The following is a 25,548-nucleotide window of genomic DNA, read 5'->3' as shown; positions in this document are numbered from 1 at the left end:
ATGTAGACCATAGCTTTAAATCAACACTTAAGAGTTTTTAGTGCCTTAAAATAATGTTTCCAAAATAGTTTCAGTGGTCCATCACCTCAAAACCAGGGCAACGGCACTTCGCTCTGTGGCCCTCTATCGGCTGTAACTGCACTATGTAACTTTGCCTCGTCGGGTAGTGGTTTTGTATTTCTAATGAGACTACAAATTTGACCTGCTTTACGGCAAGCGTTACAAAAGAGAGGCTCTGCGTGGAGATCAGTGGGAGAACACCCGGCAGGTGCATGGAAGATACCTTGCAGCTAGGTAGTTTTTTAAATGGGCATCATGGCAGAGCCTGCAAAGAAAAGGAGGAGTATAATGTCCGATGAGGCGAAGAAAAGAAAACGGGAGCATGACAAAGAAAGAGCTCGAACGAGAGTGAATATCGGATGGGCTCACACTCGTGAGAGCTGAAGGAGGCTACAAAATGCAAGACGGATGGTGACATGGCTTTGTTGCTGCTAGACTTGTAAATAATACCGGTAATCATTTTTTTTCCAACAGTGTGCATCTGTGTACAATACATTGTCGATTATATTATTGGCTCATGTTAGCTAAGGTGTCAGCTATTGTGCTAATATAAACTGCTCAAAAAATAAAGGGAACACCTAAACACCACATGCTAGTTCTCAATGAATAACATATTCCAGATGGAAATCTTTATTCATTACAAAGTGCAATGCATTGACAACAAAACATAAGGATGATTAATACATAAGGATGATTAATGAAATCAAAATCCTCATCTTATGGAGGTCTCGATTCAGAATCATACCGAAAATCAAAGTGGAAAATCAGATTGCAGGCTGTTCCAACTTTTGTGGAGATTTTTCAAGACATGTCAAAATGGTCCTCAGTAGTGCGTGTGGCCTCCACGTGCCTGTATGCACTCCCTACAATGCCTGGGCATGCTCCTGATGAGACGACGGATGGTCTCCTGAGGGATCTCCTCCCAGACCTGGACCAGAGCAGCAGTCAACTCCTGGATAGTCTGTGGTGCGACATGGCGTTGGTGGAAGAACGAGACATGATGTCCCAGATGTGCTCAATAGGATTCAGGTCTGGGGAACGGGCAGGCCAGTCCATAACATCAATGCAGGAACTGCTGACACACTCCAGCCACATGAGGCCTAGCAGTGTCATGTATTAGAAGGAACCTAGGGCCCACTGCACCAGCATATGGTCTCACAATGGGTCTGAGGATCTCGTCCCAGTTCCTAATGGTAGTCAGGGTACCTCCGGCAAGCACATGGAGGGCTGTGCGACCATCCAAAGAAATGCCTCCCCAGACCATCACTGACCCACCTCCAAACCGGTCATGCTGGAGGAAAATGCAGGCAGCAGAACGTTCTCCGCGGCGTCGACCCTGTCACGTCGGCCACATGAGCTCAGGGTGAACCTGCTCTCATCCGTGAAGAGCACAGGGCGCCAATGACGAATCTGCCAATCTCTGTGATCTCTAACAAATGCCAATCGCATTACACGGTGTTGGGTTGTAACATGTCCCTCATGGAGACGATTTCGGACCATTTAAGTTGAAACTTGAACATCAGAGGCCTGCTGGAGGTCATTTTGTAGGGCTCTGGCAGCGCTCCTTCTGTTCCCCCGTGCACAAAGGAGCAGAGATATCGGTCCCGCTGTTGGGTTGTTGTCCTTCTTCGGCCCCCTCCACGTCTCCTGGTGTACTGGCCTGTCTCCTGGAATCTCCTCCATGCTCTTGACACTGTGCTGGGGGGACACAGCAAAGCTTCTTGCCACAGTGCGCATTGATTTGCCATCCTGGATGAGTTGCACTAACTGGGCAATTTCTGTGGGTTGGAGAAACCGCCTTATGCTACCCCTAGTGGTACAAACACTGCCAAAATTCAAAAAATCTGCCAGAAAGGCCGAGAACAGAGAAATGGTCTGTGGTCACCACCTGCAGAACCATTCCTTTATAGGAATGTCTTGCTAATTGCCACTCGTTTTCACCTGTGGTCTGTCCCATTTGCACAACAGCAGGTGAAATTGATTCCCAATCAGTGCTGCTTCCTAATTGGACAGGCTGATATCTCAGAAATATGATTAACTTGCAGTTACATTATGTTGTTTTAGTGTTCCCTTTATTTTTTTGAGCAGTGTATATGTAACTATCGCTATGGCTCATGTTAGCTAATCTTAGCTAAGGCGTTAGCTACTCTACCTTGTCACTGGACATCATTCAAATCGTTCCAGAGCCGGTTCTGCATACAAACAAATAACGTGCGTGCGACGGTAGGCTGCGGTAGGCTTAATTATTTATGATGGCAGTAATGGACAATTCCGCTTCCAACCTGTAGGGAGACCGAAGAGGGAAACTTCTTAAGTGTTGCTTTAAGCAATATTTTTGTTTTGTTTGCCAGTCTGTTTGAATTGGGTTTTTTGTTTTTCTATTTGTGTAAAGCATCCTTGGGTTTAATGCCTAATAATAATAACACTGTTCCTGGAAAGCTATAGGTCTTTATTCATTGTTATAATCATTAAAAATACATTGTACCGTCAGTAGCTTAGCTAGTAGTAGCATAGCATAGACATGCTTACTCTAGTTAATATTGTGAAAACACTACTGCTACAATATGCTAATGTTTGCTCCACAATCTCCTTTCCAACCTCTCCGGGTAACGAGTATCAGTAAAGCATAAAGTTTAACAGGACGAGCTCCAAATCCACAAAAACAACCTGAAAATGAAGAACATCTGAAACCATTGCTGACCAATGCTACACTATGATTAGCTTGTCTTCATTCGAGAGGCAGGACATGACGAAGGGTATCTTATTCTTGACCCCTATACGTAATAATAAGTTATTGTCTAATTATGGTATGCCGCCACACAGCTATGTGTGGCGGCACACAACTGCTACATTGCTGACAGAGCTAACAGCGTTTATCTGGCAGAGAATGTGAGACTGAGAACGTCAACTAAGCACAGAGAAGCTCTGATAACAACACACACAACGACTTCATTATGTGTTCAGGACGTCATTACTCTGCTATGTCTTTACATAAAAACATGTTGTTTGATGATGTTTTCTGAATGTCATATATTTTCTACACTCTCAGAAATAGGGGTACGGTAGGAGTCCATTTCTGTCCCCCAAGGTACAATCTACACTAATGTACCCCCTGGGGCTAATTATTGGACCTTAAGGTACCTATAAGTACCCTTTTGAGGGCCAAAAGGTACTTATATGTTCCTAAGCAGTTAATCTTCTAAATGTTAAGGTAAAATATCAGGAGCAGTAGCGGCTGGTGACAGAAAAAATTTGTGAGGACAGGAGGAAAACCAGTCCACGGTGTTGTGTTATTTTATACAAGTCAACTACTTATCTAGTAGTGGCTAATAATACACAATGGGCTAATATACAAGACCAAAAAATATACCAATGTGTATCCAATACAGGATTCGATCCCAAGTCACCTGCATGGCAGGCAACTGCTCTACCCACTGCACTACTGTAGCTATTGGTGACCCAAAAGTGCTGCTAACTCTCTGATTTCTCTGAACAGATTTTTTCTTTCAGAATTTTAATTATATTTCCTTTGAAACCGGTTCCAATATCGCTGAAAACTGCATATTTCTTGTCCAAGCATGGCTGGCAGTGAAAGCTGTAACTGGGAACTGTTATTGGACCAACCTGCTGTCAATCTTGCTAAGGGAGGACGTCCTCCATTAGCGCGTCATTTTACGTGTCTTAGCCAATCATAGATCAGCATGAAAAAATCCTAAATGCATTGTGTGTATGGCAGGAAGTCCCTCCCACCGAGGACAGAAGCCCTCTTTCCTCCTCTCGCCTCCCCCCTCCTGCTCCCTGCTCCTCTCACAGACTGCTCTGTCTCCTCCATCCACAGGAGTCGCGGTTGAACCCCTTTAAGTGGATTTTATATAATATATATATGATATTTTGAAATGATACTGAGATTTGGTAATGATTTATTTCAACCAATTACTCTTTCTTGAAAAAAAAAAAAAGATCTTCCTCTTGCCTCTCAAATATAGAGGAGGACCAACTTCCTCTGCCTCTATGGACCAGCCTCCTCTGATCAGGAGACAGTAGCCCTTTTTATACAGAGAAGGTGGTACATTTGCTCCAAGGTAAGGGCGGCACATTTCCGCCCTGTCTGTATAAAACCGGGGTGTAATATTCCTCCTTTTCCAAAAGCCTCCTCTGGTGTCGGCGTAAACATGTGACGTGACGTGAGGCAGGAAGTTGCGCCTGAACGGGGGCAACGAATTTGTCTTCAAAATAAGAGCTTTACATTGCAGCCTATCAGTGTTTAGAACTGGGCTCTTTGCACGGGGCTTTTAATTTGAAAGTAGCGTCTGTCCCTAGCTTGCGCTAAAACAACAAGCTAACGCAACCAAACAGCCGCTGAGACCGAGGAGACGCTGCATCTCCCGGATCTCAGCGGCTGTCCAGCTGCTCATTTTAATGTCCTCGGATGAAGTGATGGACTGACTGCTGTGATCAGCTGTTTCCTGGTTTTAAAACTCCTCGGCTGTAGGTCACAGCAGTGAAGGTCATTAACACCTCCACCTCAACCACGGGCCGCCACATTTCCGCCTCGCTTTTATACAGAACTCGAGGCGCAAATAAGTGTACCCTCCGAGGCGGAAAATCGGCGGACCAAAACAGACCCCCGATTTGCCGCCCTCTGTATAAAAACGCTGACCGAGGCGCCAAAAGGACCAGATTGGCGCCTCGGTGCTCTGTATAAAAACGGCTGTTAGGCCAAATAAAAAAAAAGGTTCAATAAAAATGTTAATTTTACTGAAGGTTTTACTTTTTCCTCATCTATTTAGGGTAGATTTTAAGTTGGGCTATGGTTGAGTAGCCTTGAAATAAAAGAAGTAAAGGTTTTGTATCTAGATTTGTGGATAATGAGAAATTGCTTATACATTATCAAGTCAGTACTGTGATTGTGATATAATATTGACTGTAAGAACAACACACACACACACACACAGTGTGGCAAGGTGCTGAATCCTGACGATACAGACTGACTCATATTGGACCTGTTTTTAATGAGCAACATTCAGGCATTAAAATTGTATTTTCCCAAAAAATAAAAACCAGGAGAAAGTGAGGTTTTGTGTCAAACAAACTTTTAAAAAAAAGACAGGAAAAGCTGCCGCCCACTTGGCGTAAACTAGAAGATCGTCAGCTCCCTACTTTTGATTGGTGGATAGAAGTATCAAACATGTAGAACCAGCTGTGATTGGCTGTTGGATTTAAAATTAACAAACTTCAGTCGGCTCAGCTGCGGCAGAAGCACGACTGTCTGTCTTCTGACCAGCAGCTGCAGGTCTCTGCTATGGCCCTCTCAAGCCTTTCCACTGAGGAACTTATAAAAAGTATATCCGAGGCAGGCATACCGGTGACCGAAGAAGAAGCCCAGAGATTCAGAGGTAAGTATAAATTTGAAGTGGATTACAGCCCCCAAACGGCCCCATTTTGACTAGCTAGCGCGCTAACGCTAACGTAATGAGCTAAATTAGCTAAAGGAGATGGGATTAGAACGCTGCCATAAATGCGCGAGCGCAAATCAAACATCCGCGCGCGCATTTTTTCTCCCCGAGCGCTTTTCCAAGCACTCGCAAGCTATTTTTGATCCTGCATTTCTGCCCCCTGGCGCGATATTGTGGCCTGCGAGGAGAAAAACAGCTTCACGTGCGCAGAGTCCGCTCACAATACTTTCCCCTGCTCGCGCGCGAAACTCTCCTCTCCTCGCTCGGAAAATGTTCCCTTTGCTCGCGCGCGAGTGTTTATTTTTAGGGGGCGGGCCCGGGGTCATGCCAATCACCATTCTATTCCCGTATATAATTGGTTGAGCGTATTAGCCAATCGGACAGCAGGGTACGGCAACACCACTAGGACAAACGGGACAAACCACACAGCCCTGAATGACATGCATTGTGATTTGGTGGTCTTGACTTGAATGTTTGCAAAATGTCACACAGAGCAATGAACTTCAGTATGTTTGTCTGAGTGCTGTCTTTTCTTTCTTTTTTTTCTGGATGAAAATAATGTGAAAAAGTGAGGTTGTCTTATAATCTGGGTCTAACACATGCTCATAGTTGTCTGGTGTCGCTACACGACCACAACAGCAGAGGCCACAATCTGACTGTAGAGACGTGACTGACACTGTGGCTGCGGTTATCTGTCAGTCACAGCGGAGAAGAAGTGACAGGAGACGGAAAATGAGAGATGCAGTGATTGTATGGAGCAAAGTGGATCAAAGTGGATTTACACCTTTTTTTTTTCTTATCTCAGGACAGAGTTGTTTGAGCCTGACCATTGAGAGCTCGGACTGACCCAAAGAAAGAGCTGGAGCCTGTATGGCACACATTTATTCACAAGTTTAATCGCTAGTAAACTTAAATGAACGTGTGCTCCAGATCCGGCTCTTTCTCTGTATAACTCTTTTAAACAGTAATAATGAGTTGATTATATTATATTTTTCCATCTTTGCTGAGCATAAGATTTGAGGATGGAGGAAAGAAAAGACAGCACTCAGACAAACATACTGAAGTTCATTGCTCTGTGTGACATTTTGCAAACATTCAAGTCAAGACCACCAAATCACAATCAATGTGTGTGTGTGTGTGTGTGTGTGTGTGTGTGTGTGTGTGTGTGTGTGTGTGTGTGTGTGTGTGTGTGTGTGTGTGTGTGTGTGTGTGTGTGTGTGTGTGTGTGTGTCTGTGTCCTATGACACTAATATTTTGTGCTAGCACCTTCAGGGCAGGTGACCTCTACTTTACATTTATTTCCTTGTAGGTATCCCACAAATTCAGAATATGTGCAAGCTGCAAAGACCCTCATTGTTAAATATCCTTTCCTCAAGGATCTCGAAGTAAATGGTTATGTAAATTAATCTGCAAATGTTATCTGTATCTTTAATAGTAGAGATATTACAAGCTTATTAGTGCAAACAAAGATATTATGGTTGTCTTTAGTAATTTATGTTTCTGTTTCAACTAGCATACATGGCACATGTCTCTGAGGCGTAAATTCAAATCAGAGCGTGCACCCATTGTTGACGACGATGAAGTGAGACGTAGTAAGGAGAAGTTCGGCCATAAGAAATTACAGCGTCCTCAACCTGTAGAAACTGCAAGAACCAGTCAGAGAAATGTGTCCAAGGTCAGTGGTGCACATCTTGGTGAGGATGTTTCAAAACACTTTTTTATCAATCTGATGTTTTACGTGAGATTTTTTGGGGGGGTCAGGATATTCCACTAGTGCTTGGATTAAAAAAATCTGTCAACTCTATTAAAGCAGTTGGGAAGTGTCTGTTGTATTTTCTTTTTCACAGTTTTGTATTTATCAGGTCTGTTAAGATTGGTTAATTCGACAAAAATAGAATTACTCATTACAATTCAGTATTCAGTTTTGGGTCAGATGTGTGCTTATGACCCTCATTCTTTCTTTAGGCTTCAAGCATTCTTGGCGAGGATCCATCCTCCATTGAGGCTCATGTAAAGGTCTTGCATAGCCAGTATGAGAAGTTGCAACCAGACATGCTGATTGTACGAGACCGTATGCAGCAAACCTTTGCATGCCGCCAAAAGGAGATTGCAGATGGCATGTGTTGAAGACACCGTTAAGAAGTATCCTTTCTTAAGGACAGTCACTGGTGTAAGTGAAAATGTAAGAGAGTTGTGAAAAAGTGCCTGGTAAAAGTGCGACCACTCCATTTTTATCTCTACCTGTGGAACTGCAGAGAGCCCTGACAGTGAATCCCAACCTCTGTAATGTAGATTTTACAGACAAAGCTATCCAACGTGTGTCTGAAGTAACAGTCAACAATGTCAAGTATGCCATCGGAGATGTATTTGTCATAGATGTACTGCATTCAGAGAGAATTCCGATATTTTGGCAAATCAAGTATATTTTTAACATAGACACAATGTGGATCCTTTGTGGAAAAATGTTGGTTCCTCTGTCGTATGACTGTCACTTTCACGCATACAGTGTCAAGGTAGATGGAGAATGGACTTTACTGAAACCAGGAGATGAAATGGACTTTCAGGCAAATGACACTTACTCTGTAGATAATAGTTTATATGTTACAGTTCGACATTGTTTTTGAAAAGGAAATTATTCAAAAACACATTGTGAATGTGAAAATGTCAGAAGGATGTTTTCTCATACAACTCACTTGCATTCCATTTGACATGTGTTTTAGAAAATGAGAAGGATGTAATGTTTTGTTAAAAACTGACGTATTTAAAAACATCTTCACAAATTAATGGAATTGTGAAAATGAGAAGGATTTAATTTTTGTTAAAAATGACATGTGTTTAAAAACATCTTCACAAATTAAATTAATTGTAAAAATGAGAAGGATTTAATTTGTTAAAAATGACGTGTTTAAAAACATCTTCACAAATTAATTGAATTGTGAAAAGAAGGATTTAATGTTTTGTTAAAAATGACATGTGTTTAAAAACATCTTCACAAATTAAATGAATTGTAAAAATGAGAAGGATTTAATTTTTGTTAAAAATGACGTGTGTGTGTGTGTGTGTGTGTGTGATTTTACCCTGTAAAAGCCATTTTATTAAGGTCCATGTGTGTACCCTTAAAGGTCAATTTTTGTACCCTTTTATAAAGGTCCACGTGTGTACCCTTTTATTAAGGTCCACGTGTGTACCCTTTTATTAAGGTCCACGTGTGTACCCTTTTATTAAGGTCCACGTGTGTACCCTTTTATTAAGGTCCACGTGTGTACCCTTTAATAAAGGTCCACGTGTGTACCCTTTTATTAAGGTCCACGTGTGTACCCTTTTATTAAGGTCCACGTGTGTACCCTTTAATAAAGGTCCACGTGTGTACCCTTTTATTAAGGTCCACGTGTGTACCCTTTTATTAAGGTCCACGTGTGTACCCTTTTATAAAGGTCCACGTGTGTACCCCTTTAGGTCCATTTTTCTACCCGTTTATAAAGGTACAAAATTGTCACCAGAGGTACAAGACTGGTCCCTATAGGGTACAAACCACAAGGGTACAAATAAGTACCCACTGTCAAGGGTACCGCGTCTGTACCTTAGAGGGTACTGCCCCAGTGACAAGCCTTTGTACCCCTAAAGGTACAAAGATCTACCTTATTTTCTGAGAGTGTATCGTAATTCTATTTAATATACTATCTTTTGACTTTTGCCCTGTTATCCTTATACACCAAAACATCAAGACAAATTCCTTCAATGCACAAACCTACTTTGCAATAAGACCTATGAGAAGCATGAGAGTATGCTCCAGGCCCAAAAGAAGAAACCACTGTGGCTCTGAAGCAATGCATCAAGCTCTTCACAACCATGGAGACACTTGGAGAACACGATCCATGATATTGTCCAACATGTAAGAAACATCAACAGGCCACAAAAAAAGTCTGTATTCGGTCAAACATTCAAGGCCAGTCATATTTCAGATTTTACAACAAATAAGCATGACTGAAAGGGTTCTGTCAGTTTGTTTTTTTAAGTCAAAACTTTTATTTAATGAATTTGTGCAATATGAATGGTCTGCTGATAAAACCAGTAATGAAAAGAGGAATACAAATACTACAGCTTTGTTAAGTGCAGATAAGACACTGATTTAAGCCTCGGCCTCAAACATCTTCTTCCTTCCGTCCATGCCAGCTTTGTCTTCAATGTTTTTACGCCAGTCACCGACGTCTCGCAGTTCCTTATCCTGAAACACCAAAGACCACAAATCAGCTTCTCTCTTAATCACAAGTTTCAGATGACGATCAGATAAATAGCTGCTCTGTCTGACTGAGTCAGTGAGGTTTATCTTGACCCCATGTTTTTCAATCTGGTACATGAGCAAATATTTACAAAAAATATTGATTTACTGAGGTCATGCTGGACAAAAGTTGCAATATGCAATATGTGGGGAAAAGACTAAGGAGGACTTTCTAGGTGTTGTACTCAATTAAGAAAAATGTGTCTTAGACCGACTTCACTGATACTCCTCTCTCTGCAGAGGCATATGTAGGTTGTATAAGAGGGGTGAGGGGAGAGCAAAATTAAATGAGAATAGCCTTCTTCGACCAGTAGAGGGCGCTGTGTATAAATATAACACAATGTAGGATTCAATTACCTTGCAATTAAATGTAAATAAATACAAATAATAATAAGAAGACAGCACAAGATGAGGTTGAAGCTCAAAATGGTGGGAAACCATGTGGAGAAAATTATGGAAAATTATGGTTTCATGTATGTGAGGGAGGTGTAAAGCAGCGTTTCACTCCGAGTCACATGTTTCATGTATGTCATCAATTATTAATTTCTGTGTTTCCATTAAAACATTTTTATGCACACAAAAACAGGTGGAGGGAAAACAGACTTTGTTTGTACTTCACCTTGGACCTACAAAATAACTGGACAGAATGTGTTCACTTGAAGCACAATTCACAATGCAGTTTCCTTGTGTGGGAGCATCATTTTTATATTGACCAGCTGTCAAGAAAGGTGTGTCCCTTAAAATCAGGTTTATAAAATCAGGCCACTTCCTCACCTCCTCTTTGACCTCCTTCTTGACCTGCTTCAGGTTGGCCCTCAGGTCCATGTTGACCGTGTGTTTGGAGCCCAGCAGAGCCTTCAGCATGGCATCGGCAGACATGCGCACTTTCCTCAGGACAGGCTTCTTAAATTTGCCCATCAGGTCCTGAACTTTGATTTTCAGGTCGTCAATCTGGAAAGTAGAAATGGTCCAGAAGCCGTGATGAATGAACATTAAAGTGGCTGTCCGTAACATTTTCATCTATTGAATTGTCTTTTAAGTTCCTCTCTATCAAAGAGCGAGTTAAAACAATGGTGGTTGATCATGTGACCACGAATGAAAGTGCTTGTTGCTGCTTTGTCCAGAAATAGGATCTCCGTGTCTGTGGCCACATTCCCACTAAACTCTAAATGAGTTTGATCTTTTTCCTTCAGTCAGCAGCGGTTGGTCTGCAGGTGGAGCTACTCACGGAAGTATGCTGCATTTACTTGGAATGGGAAATCAGTAACTTCCAACTGCTGAGTCAGGCTCCCTCTAGTCTAAAGTGTTTGACCAGGTACATTACATTACTGCTGACTCACAATGGAGGATCAACAGGCAGAGAAAGAAGACCATTCAACTTCCAGTCCAAGAAAAAGAAACAACAAACTAATGGAAGTGAAGAAGGAAAGTCATCAAGAAGCAAAGTGACCGCTAACGAGGGAAAACCCCGGACATCCTTTCAGTGTGGAGCATTTGAAGACATCACGCAGATGAGAGACAGTCACACTGTTGGTGAGGGAGATGAGTCCCAGAGGCTCGCCTGCAGTTTCATCTACCGCCACAGAGGCCGCTAGAAGCAATGCATCTCAAATCTTACTGACTGACACATTGGGCCCTAGTTTCGTGGCGCAGCGCAGGGTGGCGGAGCCGGCGTAATGCAAGTTTCGACCCGCGTAGCCTTGCGCACGGTCAGTTTGGCAGTTTGGTGGATTGCCTGCGCCAAGATGGGTGTGGCGGCGCAGCAGGGGGAGGCGTCACAGATTCAGCTTGGTGCAGCGGAAGTTTCGTGGCAAAAAGCCTCGCCGAGACTACGCCGAAAGCCGGCCAGCTCCAACCTGGTCTACTCTTGACGTAAGGCAAATTACAGCTGGCGGAGTGGCAGTTTGGCTGACCGGCGCGCAGTGCGCACACGTCACCAAGACCTCACAGGCAGGTTTCCACAGTTCCAGGCACATTTAAATGCAATAAATAATCACAACAAACACTATTTAATGCAACTAATTGAATCAACACGTGAATTTATATCTATATAGATTGTCCCGTCACATCTGACGTCAGATCAAAGGCGGATGGCACTTGTAACGGAAAGTTTGGAAACTCAGCCTGACTGAATTAACACAGCTGAAACTTGGACCTCTCGGACCAAAACATCTCTCTCTCTCTCTCTCCTGTTTTTCATATCTATCCACTGCTAATAAAATGCGTCTATGCCTGAAAAAAATCGTTAAAAAAAATACAGCAGCTCGTGCCTGGTCTTGAGCGCCAAGAGAGGCGCAACTTTGCCGCGAGCTGGAACCCGAGTTTGGGCTGCAGCTGGTCTGAGCGGCACACGAGGTCCCGGTGTCCCACCGTTCTGGTGTTGGACGGGGAATCCGGTGCAGCTGTGTGTAATGTTTGTATTGTGGGAGACTTGTACAACTACGCCACCTGTTGGACACAGCTATAGGCAAGGAAGCAATACAATCAGGCAGTATGCGGTAGCACTCTGTATAAGCAAGCTCGGAAATAAAGCCCATTGAACGCACGTCGTTGTACGCCTGGTGTATGATCCCACAATACAAACATTACACTGTGGAGCGCAGATGATGAAGACGGTGATGATGATGATGAATGGCCTGGAAGGCTTGTGCAGGCACCGGGTTCTCGCCACTATTATGTCTACTGCTGTGCGCCCTGACCCTGCTTTGTGATAGACATGCCTAAAATGTGCCTACAATTTCTATAGTGATATAATTGGCATTATAGTTATTATGACTATACGCACGCACAGCGCGTGATGCATGTGGTGGGAGCGGCGGCGCTGCTTCTGTCATCGGGTTGTCAAGTGACGGAACTTGCACTGAACCTCCCCTAACGCATTAAAGGAGAGGAGAGGAGCTCATTTGATTGGTGAAGATCTGAATCGGCTGTGTTAATCCCAGTCCACGCCTCGTGTCCTCCTCGTCTCCCACTCACGCCTTCTTCTCCTCCCTCTTTCCCACTTGCGCGGGTGGGCGAGACGGGAGGCGTGCCTGCGCTAGGCTATGCGGTGCACGGAACTTGCAAAGTCAAGGCGGACACACCCCGTCGGCGTGGCGCAGGTGCGCTGCGCGCCGACTACGCCTGGTCTACGAAACTAGGGCCCTTTAAGTCTGGAAATAGCTTCAGCATGATACAGAACAATATTTTACAACCAAGCAAAAATATAAACCTTCTGTACTTTTTTAGACTATGATTTTGTAAGTTTGAACATTTGGGAGCAGAGCATGAGTTTGAAGGTTCCTGCGGGAGTTAAATGGTAAAATAATTGTTCTACCTCCTTGTTGCATTTATTGACTTTCATATCCAGGTCGTAACGCTCCTCGTCAATCACGTCGATCTTGTGGTGGATCTCTCTGCACAGTTCCTGAACACAAATCAAAATCAAGCAGAGCCATATTTGATACGATGGAAATATGAAATACTGTAACTGCATGTTCTGAGGAATAAATACAGTAAATGATATACTGCATTCACAATATAAATCCTGTATCATGCACCACACTGAACGCTAGGCTCCAATCACACTCGGATGCATCGTTAGAAAGCAGCCAAAAGGTTGATATTAGCTGTTTTCAACTACGATGAACTATATATATTTTGTCAGCATGCCGCAAACCCAAAACCTCCATTTTCTTCCCTCCTCCTCATCCAACAGCAAGAGCTCCATGTCTGTTTGAAAGCACATTTGATCACCTGGTGGACCACAGACCCCTGCTCCATGGGCAGATCAGCTGTTTTGCCCAAAACGCTTGGCGTTGCTATGCGTCTCCGTGTTATTGGGGCCTCAGAGGACATACCTTCACCGGTTGACATACCTGCATCTCCTGCATGCTCCTGGGCATGGACACTGGAGGACAGCTCTCAGCCATGTACCTGGCCCTCTCCTCCTCTCGCTCGCACTCCTCCTCTTCCAGTAAACCTTTGGCAATGGCCAGCATCAAACTCTGCCAGAGAACAACCACGTAACATCACATACCGATGCACATTGAACATAGTGTTGTTGCCTGTTCCTTTGAACAATCAATGCTGTGTTATACAACACTGTAAGAGATGCAAAGGAATCATTTACCTTCAGGTGATGCTTGCGACTCGATGACATCTTTTTCCTGAATTTGGTAAAACATCCATTTGTTAAGACAAATTTCTATGATGGTGTATTAGGGCCATTGTAATAAAAAAAAAAATACAGAGCTGGGGTACGGAGGGTTATATTCAGAGAAAAATAACTAAAGTCTATTAAAGTAATTTACCAATAAAATTCTCTGAGATTGTAAAGTCATACATTTATAATCAAATGCACTTTGAGGTTGGATTCATAATAAGAATAAATGATCATGATTTTAGCCCAAAATATTGTCATAAGCATCCAGTTTTGGAGACACATGCTGGTAATTGGGCAATGTAATTTGTAAATACCTTTTTAATTTCAGAAAACAGTTTTATTCATGTGCATTTTCTTGGGAATTCTGAGATTTATCTCCAGAGTTGTGAAATCAATTCCTCAGTTTTTTACCTATTTTATTAGTCTTTGAGAGGCAGGTTCAGTCTAGAATGAAGATACTGATATCATATGAAACTACACAATCCGAGTAATCGATAGGAACCATGCATGCAAAATTTGGCAAATTTAGCAAATCATGTAGATAAAACTGGTTCTATGGGTACCCACAAGTCCCCCTTTACAGATATGCCCACTTTATGCTGATCCCATGTAGTTTCATGTAGAAGAGAGTCTCTTGGGTACCAACAGAACCCATTTTCATTACGTTTAGGGCATGTAGTAAAAATATAGTTATATTCTCCTAATCTAAAATGGTTTATTTGAATATTTCTTAATAATTCGTTACCTAAAGATAAAGTTGAATTGTGTATTACTGGAAAGCTGAGATTCATGTGGATCCAATGAACCCAATTCCATTCATGATGATGTTAATCTACACGATAACCACTTCATTGTAGTGACAAGAGTTTTCAGGATAATCACCATGTCATGAAACTTTACAACCACAAACTAGAGGCCGAGGACTTTGAAGTAAAATATACATGAACATATAGATAAATAACACAGAACATACATTTAAATAAGAACATAAATGACACCGAATTACTCACTCTGACATCTTGGCAGGTTTTTTTTTTTGGCTTCAAAGTCTGCAGAAAAACATAATAAACACAAAATTTCCTATTTTGAAGTAATATAGTATTTCAGAAACGGAGAAAAGTCATGAGGTGTACAGCAAACGGGGGAACAGAGGGGAACAGGAAACAAGGTGAAGACGGGGTCAGGCTGAAGAGGAACACGACTGGAATGTCTCGGTCCAGTCTTTCAGAAATAATAACTCCACTTAGAGGAAACGGGACACCGAGGAACTGGGAGCATCAGTGGAGGAAAAACCTCTAGTCTAAATTAGGACAAGGATCTGGGCTCCAGTTGTCCCCCCTTGGGCATCCTTGTCATGAAAGGTCTGTCTTCTGGAAGATTATCAGGACCACCTGATACCTCCTCAGTTTGTACAAACATCTCTGACTGTGACTGAGTGAAATATGACCTCTGATGCTGCATTCATGGATTCATCACCTTATGGACGGCAAACAAACTACTATGGCGATGTAGTATTGTTGACAAAGAATGGAGAATATATCAAATTAAATTATTGTGTGTGTATATTTTATATAATATATATACAATTTATATACAATATATATATATTCTATTATTGAGGCAAATTATTAGCTTCAAGAGGACAGTGAAAGTAGAGATGAACCCTTTTCGATCACATAAATTGGTATTTTTATATAAAAATCAAAAAATGTCTTCATGTCACACTAAATATGACATGTGCTACTTAAAGTAGTACCAACTTACTTCAATGAGTAATATGACATCCATCCTCTAATCAATCTAAAGCAATAAGGGAGGTGTGTGGAGCCACGGCCCTCTGTAGCTCCGTATTGCTCTACATTCTAAGCCCGCCCTCTTTTTAGTGGTCCAATCAAATGTTGTTTTTAAAGTCCAAGTGAAATGGAAGAGCGTCTTCAGCCTCTGTACTATGAATCAATCAAATCCATTGTAGCTTATGTAGCTTATACTGATCCATCAAAAAATGACAGATTGACCGAAAACAAACCACATCAGTTAAATGGACTTTCCCCAAAAAGGAATGTCTTAATTTAAAGATACACTCCCTAAATTGTGTTACTATAGAAAACAGCACCTCCAATACCCAAATTACTTGATCAAGCAGATCCAGTTTTTACAATAGGACATTTGCATCAGTTGCCTTTAACATTTTGTTAGCCTTTTTGTGTTTTAATTGTATAAAGTATGCATTGTTGTTAATATTAAAAGGCAGAGTAGGTCATTTGGAAACACCACAGAGAACTCCCCCTTCATTCAGACCTCTGTTCAGAAGCCACTCCCCCAGAACAGAGAATGGCAGAGTGCAATTCTCAAGTAAGCTCTGACAGACAGGCAGGCCGTCCAATTATTTTCTCTGGCCCAACTTTTTGGATTGGACAGTTTTTCCAGTCCTGCCACAGCCACAGATGACATTAAAAAAATGTATGTCAGAGCATTTAATATATTTGTTGCTATCTGTATGTTACGAGGATTTCAAGTAATATAACAGAAAGTATTTCAGAATAGCATCACCTTCTCAACCTTTAACTTCCATCCATCCATTTTCTACCGCTTATCCTGTATTTAGGGTCACGGGGGGGGGGGGGGACCCTATAGCTATAGCCTTTAACTTATATTTTGTAATTTACAGTTGTATCTGTCAGACTCGTTTAATTCTTTATACCTATTTTTCTTAATTTATCATATAGGTATATAAACACTTCATTACAACTCAGTGTTATCAATTAAAAGCAGAGAGGCGTCAGCATATAAATCTTTGTCATATGTTAAAGTGCTATAAGTTTTCAACATGTGAAATCCATCCTCATTTTCTCACACACTGCAAACTGTCCAATAAATCAGTTTACTAAAATACTGCCTGAATTTTGCTGTTATCAACGCACCTGGGTACAAAATCTCAACTCAAGTTGACGTCAATAGAGGCCTTATATTTACAGTTACGGTGAGAGACAAACTATTATTAGATTCCATTTGGATTATACCATGAATTATACATATGCTTCAATTCAAAGACGAAGATGAAGGACCCTGTTGATAAAAAGAGTCAGTGGATAAAAAGACATTAGCTAAGATAGCGTTATATTTGTGATGAAACATAGCTAAGTTAGCTAGCTAGCAAGCAACGCTAACGGCTGCCTTGGTGACGTACATTGAGCAAGATGAGAGACATAGTTCACTGAGTGGTCTCACACAAAACGAAATGACACCATAGCAAACCTAGTTTCTAGAGACTTTTTGGACAAATATCACATTTGGAATTCGTGGCACAATTGAATTTAATCAAAAATATATTTGTCTCTCTCCCTTGACTACCACACAAAAGTGTCAGATTTATAAGTAAATCAGTCTGAGCTCTGACACTTTAAATGTATAAACCCTAGGACTACGCTTTTCCAACTTCACAGTCCATTTGCACAAACACACTGCATCACAGTTCACTTGCCACCTGCAGCCCCAAAATGAACCACATTAACATCCAAAAACTCCTCAGTGGACGGCAACGCCTTTATCATCCTAAGAGTTACTCTAATAAGCTGATCCCTTTTTGTAACTTGTCAACAACGGTTTAAAACATGCAACATTGGTTTTGACAAGAGCTCAAAAGAAAACAACCAAAATCCATATTTGCAGAGGGCCAAAAAGCTCACCTATGAATCGCAATTGTGCAAAAACAATCAGCAGAGAAAAGAAAAAAGATTTCTTACCTTTTGGTTTGAAGACGGAGGCAGAACGGTGCGAGTTGGGAAGCAGCTCAGTTTTGGCACTATAAGTTGGTATATATTACATTCCACAAAGGCAAAGGAAAACCCATTTTTCTCTTTATGGAAGTCGATTTCCAAACAGACCAATGGGCTCACCAGCACCCGAAATATTATATCTGCCCCCCCCCCCCCCTCCCCTTCACCCTCAAATCTCCTCCCTATCTGACCATTAAAAATAACCCCTTCCTTAAATTGTCCCCCCCCCCCGGAAAAAAGAAGGAGCTTGCGAACCTGGAGGTGAAGACGAAGAGAAGTAGAGTGTAGATCAAACAGATCAGTGTCATATATGAACACCGCCGGGCCGACTGTATAAAACAGGGCTGGGCTCGATGAAGGAAACCCGGGAGCAGCCGTGATGAGATCTGAGGGTAGGTCAGGTGGAAGGGCAGAAAAAAGAGTGATGATTCAAGGTGGCCATTGAAGACACGCTCAGTGGATGCTACTAAGAAGGACCTATGACAATTTTAAAAAAGGATGTTAATAGAGGAGACAAATCTGATGCAAAATATCTATTTCCAACAAATGAAACAGAAGACTTTTACATTTACACAATAAAGACATTGATTTGAGTCTAGAAGCATATACAGAGGCAAGGCCTGTGAATAAATATTACCTTGATTTTTAGGTTGAATTTAGGATGCAAATAGTGCACTTGTAATATTGTAATTGTTTTAGGCCAACAGGAAGTGAGCATCACCCTTGACAAATAGCCAATGGGATTTTACATTTCTGAAACTTAGATGTTTAATTCAGAAAGATAACCTTTCAAAATTTAGACACCATTTTTATGATTTTTTAAGCAATTTTCAAAAGCTAACGTCCAGGTCACATGACTTCATGTCACCACTACTAAACTAAAGGCAGACTTGCATTCAAGTGATGGCGTTTGGTTGTCCAATTAAGGAGCTGGATAACAACCGCCTTTTTTAAACCACATAAAAACTCACTGAGGTATTACTGACCTATTTTATATCATGGAACAAAACATTACAATCTCTACAGCTTGTTTTAAACACTGAAGTTATTCCAGGCATTTTATCCAAAACACATTAAAAAAAAACAATGACTTTGAGATGCGGGACCAGGAAGTGCGAAAATGCTGACTCATTTCTAGGTTTTAGCCTTGCAGCACTCTATATTCATAAATTGTTGTTGTGTTAGTGCAGAACGCTTCCGTTACAATTATCAATATAATTAATAATTAATGAGAAAAAAAAGAAATGAATATTAAAGAAATATAAACATACATAAAGTAAAAAAATAAATGCAAATACATGACATGCAGAAGTAAGCGGGAGGTAACCTTATGTTTTGAGGATAACCTGACACAGTAAAGATCTAAATACAGTAACATTAATATGATTTGCACTAATGTATTCCTGACAGGTGTAAAAGCAGGAAAGCATATGGTGTTTCTCTGGAGAGGGCTGAGTGAAACAGTTGGAGGGGTTCAGTCATGGCCGTTGGTGACGGACAGACTGCAGCATGTGAAGCCACAAATAAACAAATGATAAGAGAAAGACCGGGAGACCCCTTGAAACACAACCAGGCCTATTAAAAGTCAGGAATTCAATGTAGTTCCATTAAACTGGAAAATCTGATATGTACTTGTACCGGGAATCTCTCATGTGTCTGGCTCATTTGTCAGGTGCCTATAAGATGGATGCATTGGTGTATGTGATGCAAAGTCTAGCTTAGGTTTTAATGGCTTTCTGTATAATAAGGTCAGGCAGGTCCTGTCTCAGAGATGTGGTGATGCCACCAAAATAGAAAAAAACACAAGTTGCCTAATGGAGTAGATGGCAAATTTTAGTGATGACAGACTCAAAGCAGAACTCAATGGGGTACTGAGCCATTATTCCTACTCAAAAATATCGGACAACCATACCATGTTGAACAGTGAGGATCTTAGTCACTTACCAAACAAGGAGCTAATCCAACGTCACTGTGCTAGCATCGCCACAAAACCTTTCACCTGTACAGTCATGAGACTGTGGAACTCTGTTTTCAAAGTTTTTTTTTTTTTTTTTTAGTATTATTGTGGTGCCACTGGTTCCTGTTGAAATTAATTAATTTATTGCACCGTAATTTATCATTTATTTATTTAGTATTATTTTACGTGATGCATGTGCGCGTTTGTGTGGTCATCAGAAATTGATATCAAGAATAGTAGGGGATGGGGTTCCAGGATGGCTCAGTGGTAGATTTGAGTCCTCACTGCAGCGGCCGCGGGTTTGAATCCGACTAGCAGCCCTTTCTGCAATCCCCATCTCTCTCCCCCTTTCACTCACTAACTCTCTCTCTCTCTCTCTATCAATAAAAGGCAGAAAAAAATAACATGAAAAAAATAATAGTGGGGGATAATATGAAAAACAAAGCACCAACTAAATAAATAAATAAACAACAGAAAAAAGTTGGGAATATTTGGGTTTCGGGTGAAATTTATGGAAAAAGAGTTCACGCTACAGTGATATTATACCATGAAAGTAGAAGCATGCAATGATGATTTTTCCTCATCTCAAACTATTTATTAAAACAAAAGCCAGCAACAGTGGTGGGTATACCACAACAAAACATGTCATGCCTCACAATGGCGAGGTGCTGTTGATCACTTGTTAGGTGTCGTCTTGGTCTCATGATGTCAACATGTGAACAGTATGGTGAAGACGATGTTTAAATACCGACTCTAATTGAACCAGGACACCGATTAGTCGATTCAAGGATCAAACAGCTGAACGTTGACGTTGATATGTATATATATATATACATATGGTATATACACTATATTGCCAAAAGTTTTGGCTCACCTGCCTTGACTCGCATATGAACTTAAGTAACATCCCATTCGTAATCCATAGGGTTTAATATGACGTCGGTCCACCCTTTGCAGCTATAACAGCTTCAACTCTTCTGGAAGGCTTTCCACAAGGTTTAGGAGTGTGTTTATAGGACTTTTTGACCATTCTTCCAGAAGTGTATTTGTGAGGTCACACACTGATGTTGGAGGGAAGGCCTGGCTCTCAGTCTCCACTCTAATTCATCCCAAAGGTGTTCTATCGGGTTGAGGTCAGGACTCTGTGCAGACCAGTCAAGTTCATCCACACCAAACTCTCTCCTCCATGTCTTTATGGACCTTGCTTTGTGCACTGGTGCACAGTCATGTTGGAGCAGGAAGGGGTAATCCCCAAACTGGTCCACAAAGTTGGGATCATGGAATTGTCCAACATCTCTTGGTACGCTGAAGCAGTCAGAGTTACTTTCACTGGAACTAAGGGGCCAAGCCCAGCTCCTGAAAAACACCCCAACACCATAATCCCCCTCCACCAAACTTTACACGTGGCACAAAGCAGTCAGTACTGTTGTCCTGGCAACTGCCAAACCCAGACTCCTCCATCAGATTGCCAGATGGAGAAGCGTGATTGGTCACTCCAGAGAGCACATCTCCACGGCTCTAGAGTCCAGTGGCGGCTGCTTTACACCACTGCATCCCGCGCTTTGCATTGCACTTGCTAATGTATGGCTTGGATGCAGCTGATCGCCATGGAAACCCATTCCATGAAGCTCTCTGTTCTTGAGCTAATCTGAAGGCCACATGAAGTTTGGAGGTCTGTAGCGATTGACTCTGCAGAAAGTTGGTGACCTCTGTGCACTATGTGCCTCAGCATCCGCTGACCCCGCTCCGTCATTTTACGTGGTCTGCCACTTCTTGGCTGAGTTGCCAATTGCTTCCACTTTGTTCTAATCCCACTGACAGTTGACTAGGGCTGGGTTCAAATAATGGATTTTCTGATTAAAAATCGATCTTCATTTGAATGTTCTGCTATCAATTAATAAAATCCCAGGATCTTTTTTTTAATATAGTGTAATTAACGGGAACACCGCTTCATCCAGCGTCTCTCCTCTGAGAGATACACACACACACACACACACCGAATGTCGCCATGTCGAAGACGCTTATTCTGACTTTTCAACAAGAATGACCCACCCTCAAGAATCCGTGTGCTGAGCAGCTACAAACAGAATCTCACATCAGAAACGTTCAGAAATTAACTGATTCACAACTGAAAGTGAAACTTAAATAGCAGCTAGTGGAGGGGGGGGGGGGGGGGTAAATTATTGCACATTCACTTAAATATTTGAGCATGTGTATGGTCTCTGAATGACAAGAAATTGGAATTAGAATTACTAGAATGTTTCATCAGTAAATGTCTTCATTCTGATTCATCAACCACATGATTAGATGCTATTTGATGAAAAAAATCCTATAAAATTGTAAAACACAGAATTTAGAAAAAGTAAAATGGAAAACAGAATTTAGGAAAAAATAAAACAGAAAACACGGAATTTGGGGAAAAATAAAACGGCACTATACTAGTAGTAGTGAACCAAAACATGGCCAAACATATGGGATTTGTTTACCTAGTGAAGGTAGTTGTCTCTCTATCCCAGGCTGCTGATCAGATTGTGTCCTCTCACTACATTCCCTGTTCAGTTACAGAACTTACTTGCCTTCCATACAGATACAAAGAAGATAGAATGTTAGTCTGACAGGCTGATGGTCATGTTTAATAAAAAGTACATTCATGTTACTGCTTTGGGGTCAATTCCTAATGTAAACATTAATATTTTAATAATGCACCAGGTTAGAGGGTCCCTTGTACAATTTACAGCATTAGTTCTATGAGAATCTATTTCATATCCAAGCAAAATTGCTATTGCTATTGAATCGAATCAGAGATTAAATCTAATCCGGACCTTGTGAATCTGAATCAAATCGATTCGGGAAATCAGTGGCGATACCCAGGTGGCATCCTATCACAGTACCACGCTGGAATTCACTGAGCTCCTGAGAGCGACCCATTCTTTCACACACGTTTGTAGAAACAGTCTGCATGCCTAGGTGCTTGCTTTTATACACCTGTGTGTGTGTGGCTTTCGCTAATTTCTAGACCTTTTCTACCTTGTAATTTTTACAGCTTTGTATTGCAGTGCAAAAATTAAGTCAGCACAAAAACAACTATTAAATACATACTTTTCTTTAATATTTCAACAGGACAAGTCTCAAGAAACATGACATGAGAAATACATCGCTTCACATTTGTGAATATTATATTCATTGAGAACATTCTGGGCCACTGAGAAATCACCTGAGAGAACGAGTAAAAACATAACCGTTTTGATATGAGGACTTGGCGCAGAGCATTTACAACGAGGGAGAAACCAAAATATGCCGATACTGTGTCTAGTCCAGTTCCTCCTATGTCGTTACAAGTGGGGAAATAGATCCTATTCTTCAGTCTGAAAATCAGCTGCATTAGTAAAACACCGGCACACTGTTGACTAGCAAATATATTACAGCAAGGACCACTTTACACAAATGTCCATGTCGATACTTTTTGCTCAAAATAAAACATCAAAAATATTCACCAATTTCACAACATATCGAGAGTAAGTCATACAAAGTGTGCAAATGTCACCAGACAGTCACAAGACGACTCCAAATGAAGGCACCGTACTTTTAGTTTCCACTCCTATACCACAGCAATCACATGACCACTTCGCTGTGCTGCTAGGGGTCGATGTCACAAACGTTAGAAAAACTGATTTTCACTGAGGCCACCCTATACACACACATTTTTGTTGCAAGATCTTTACAGGAAAAAACAATTTATATTACTCCATTATCATTCTGTTCCTAAATTGATAGCCTACAGTGTAACATAGTGAAATCATATGGTTAAAAATAATCCAATAGTGGGCCAATACCTGTCCAGTTCACTTTTCGTATTTCGTAATACATTTTGATATGATGATAGGCTTCAACATTCAAACTTCACTGGCTAACATTAGCCAAACTTCACTAGCTAACATTAGCCAAACTTCACTAGTAAACATTAGCCAAACTTCACTAGCTAACATTAGCCAAACTTCACTAGTAAACATTAGCCTAAATTCACTACCTAGCATAAGCCAAACTTCACTAGCTAACATTAGCCAAACTTCACTGGCTAACATTAGCCATATTTCACTAGCTAACATTAGCTAAACTTCACTGGCTAACATTAACCAAACTTCATTAGCTAACATTAGCCAAACTTTACTAGTAAACATTAGCAAAACTTCACTAGTAAACATTAGCTAAACTTCACTGGTGAACATTAGCCAAACTTCACTAGTAAACATTAGCCAAACTTCACTAGTAAACATTAGCCTAAATTCACTACCTAGCATAAGCCAAACTTCACTAGCTAACATTAGCCAAACTTCACTGGCTAACATTAGCCATATTTCACTAACTAACATTAGCTAAACTTCACTGGCTAACATTAACCAAACTTCATTAGCTAACATTAGCCAAACTTCACTAGTAAACATTAGCAAAACTTCACTAGTAAACATTAGCCAAACTTCACTGGCTAACAATAGCCAAACTTCACTAGCTAACATTAGCCAAACTTTACTAGTAAACATTAGCCTAAATTCACTACCTAGCATAAACCAAACTTTACTAGGTAACATTAGCCAAACTTCACTAGCGAAACTTAGCCAAACTTTACTAGTAAACAGTAGCCTTACTTCACTACCTAGCATAAGCCAAACTTCACTGGCTAACATTAGCCATACTTCACTAGCCAACATTAGCCAAACTTTACTAGTAAACATTAGCCTAACTTCACTACCTAGCATAAGCCAAACTGCACTGGCTAACATTAGCCATACTTCACTAGCCAACATTAGCCAAACTTTACTAGTAAACATTAGCCTAACTTCACTACCTAGCATAAGCCAAACTTCACTGGCTAACATTAGCCATACTTCACTAGCTAACATTAGCCAAACTTCACTAGTAAACATTAGCCAAACTTCATTAGCTAGCATTAGCCAAATTTCACTAGCTGACAGATTGAGGAAACTGTCCTCATTAAACTATTATGGTTCAACAGAAGAATTAAACTGTGGGCTAACATCCAACTGGTTCATGCAACACCTTTTGTATGAGGGGGAAATGATTATCGATTGAAAAGTTGACCTAAAATGTTCACTACTAAAATGAACTGCAAACTGTAAAATGTTCATCTTCTTAACTGGACTGAATTTAATTGTCATGCTTTGCACTGAAATCACTTATATTTTACAATACATCTTTGATATTAAGAAACAAAACGTGTTTTGTATGAGGGCAAAGTTTTTATTGATCGAATGGGACAGAAACCGTGAGCTATTTAAAATCTATATTTTGACCACCAAACTGGACCGTTCGCAAAGCTGAAGTGAACTTTTAGCTGCTCAGCTAACCACAACAACACTTGCTAACTAATTTGGAGCCAAGGTGTGAAAACTGGCCACATTCCATATGTCACATTTTCCAATTAGTACATGTGGAATATGCTGATTTGTCTAGATTTAGGTCCTTTCTTAGGCCATAGAGTGCATTCAGAATCGGGGCTTTTACCAGTTAGCAACAATGCCAATGTTAATCAGTTTGCCTTGCTGCATGTACTGTTTATGAGAGTATTAGTGGAATATTCATTTTTATTAACAATGCAAAACTGCTTAGTAGTGTTACCCTTAGGGATAAGAAAAAAACTAAATACTTTGTGCATCAGTGACATTATTCCCACCGGAACAAACAAGAAATAAAGAAAATGAGGAATGTGTTCATGAGTTGTATAAGTTCTGGTAACCTGGTGTGAAAAAGTGATCCTGACATATTATTCAAATGACTGTTTCCAGATTATCACAGCAGCTCTTTCAACAAAAATCAAGGTTACTAAATACAGGGAAATATCCTGGCTGAATAGATTATGA

General features: G+C 41.0%; 2 protein-coding genes across 5 annotated transcripts in view; both read right to left on the bottom strand.

Annotated features, from left to right (window-relative positions):
- The window catches only part of LOC311019165 (troponin I, fast skeletal muscle-like), a 109,180-nt gene that overhangs the window by 71,630 nt on the left and 12,002 nt on the right, over positions 1–25,548 (bottom strand). The window lies entirely within an intron of this gene.
- Positions 9,510–17,738, bottom strand: LOC311019238 (troponin I, fast skeletal muscle-like). The gene is made up of 7 exons (XM_084018515.1): positions 17,683–17,738; positions 14,950–14,988; positions 13,907–13,943; positions 13,653–13,781; positions 13,112–13,201; positions 10,570–10,746; positions 9,510–9,741 (listed from the first exon to the last, which is right to left on the bottom strand). The coding sequence occupies exons 2-7, from the start codon at positions 14,955–14,957 to the stop codon at positions 9,646–9,648; spliced, it is 537 nt and encodes a 178-aa protein (XP_083874641.1). The 5' UTR covers positions 14,958–14,988; positions 17,683–17,738; the 3' UTR covers positions 9,510–9,645.

Source organism: Eutrigla gurnardus, assembly GCF_963514095.1.
Source record: "Eutrigla gurnardus genome assembly, chromosome: 9".
In the NCBI taxonomy this organism is placed as follows: domain Eukaryota; kingdom Metazoa; phylum Chordata; class Actinopteri; order Perciformes; family Triglidae; genus Eutrigla; species Eutrigla gurnardus.
The sequence above is the reverse complement of the archived record's forward strand: the minus strand, read 5'-3'. Positions and strand labels throughout refer to the sequence as shown.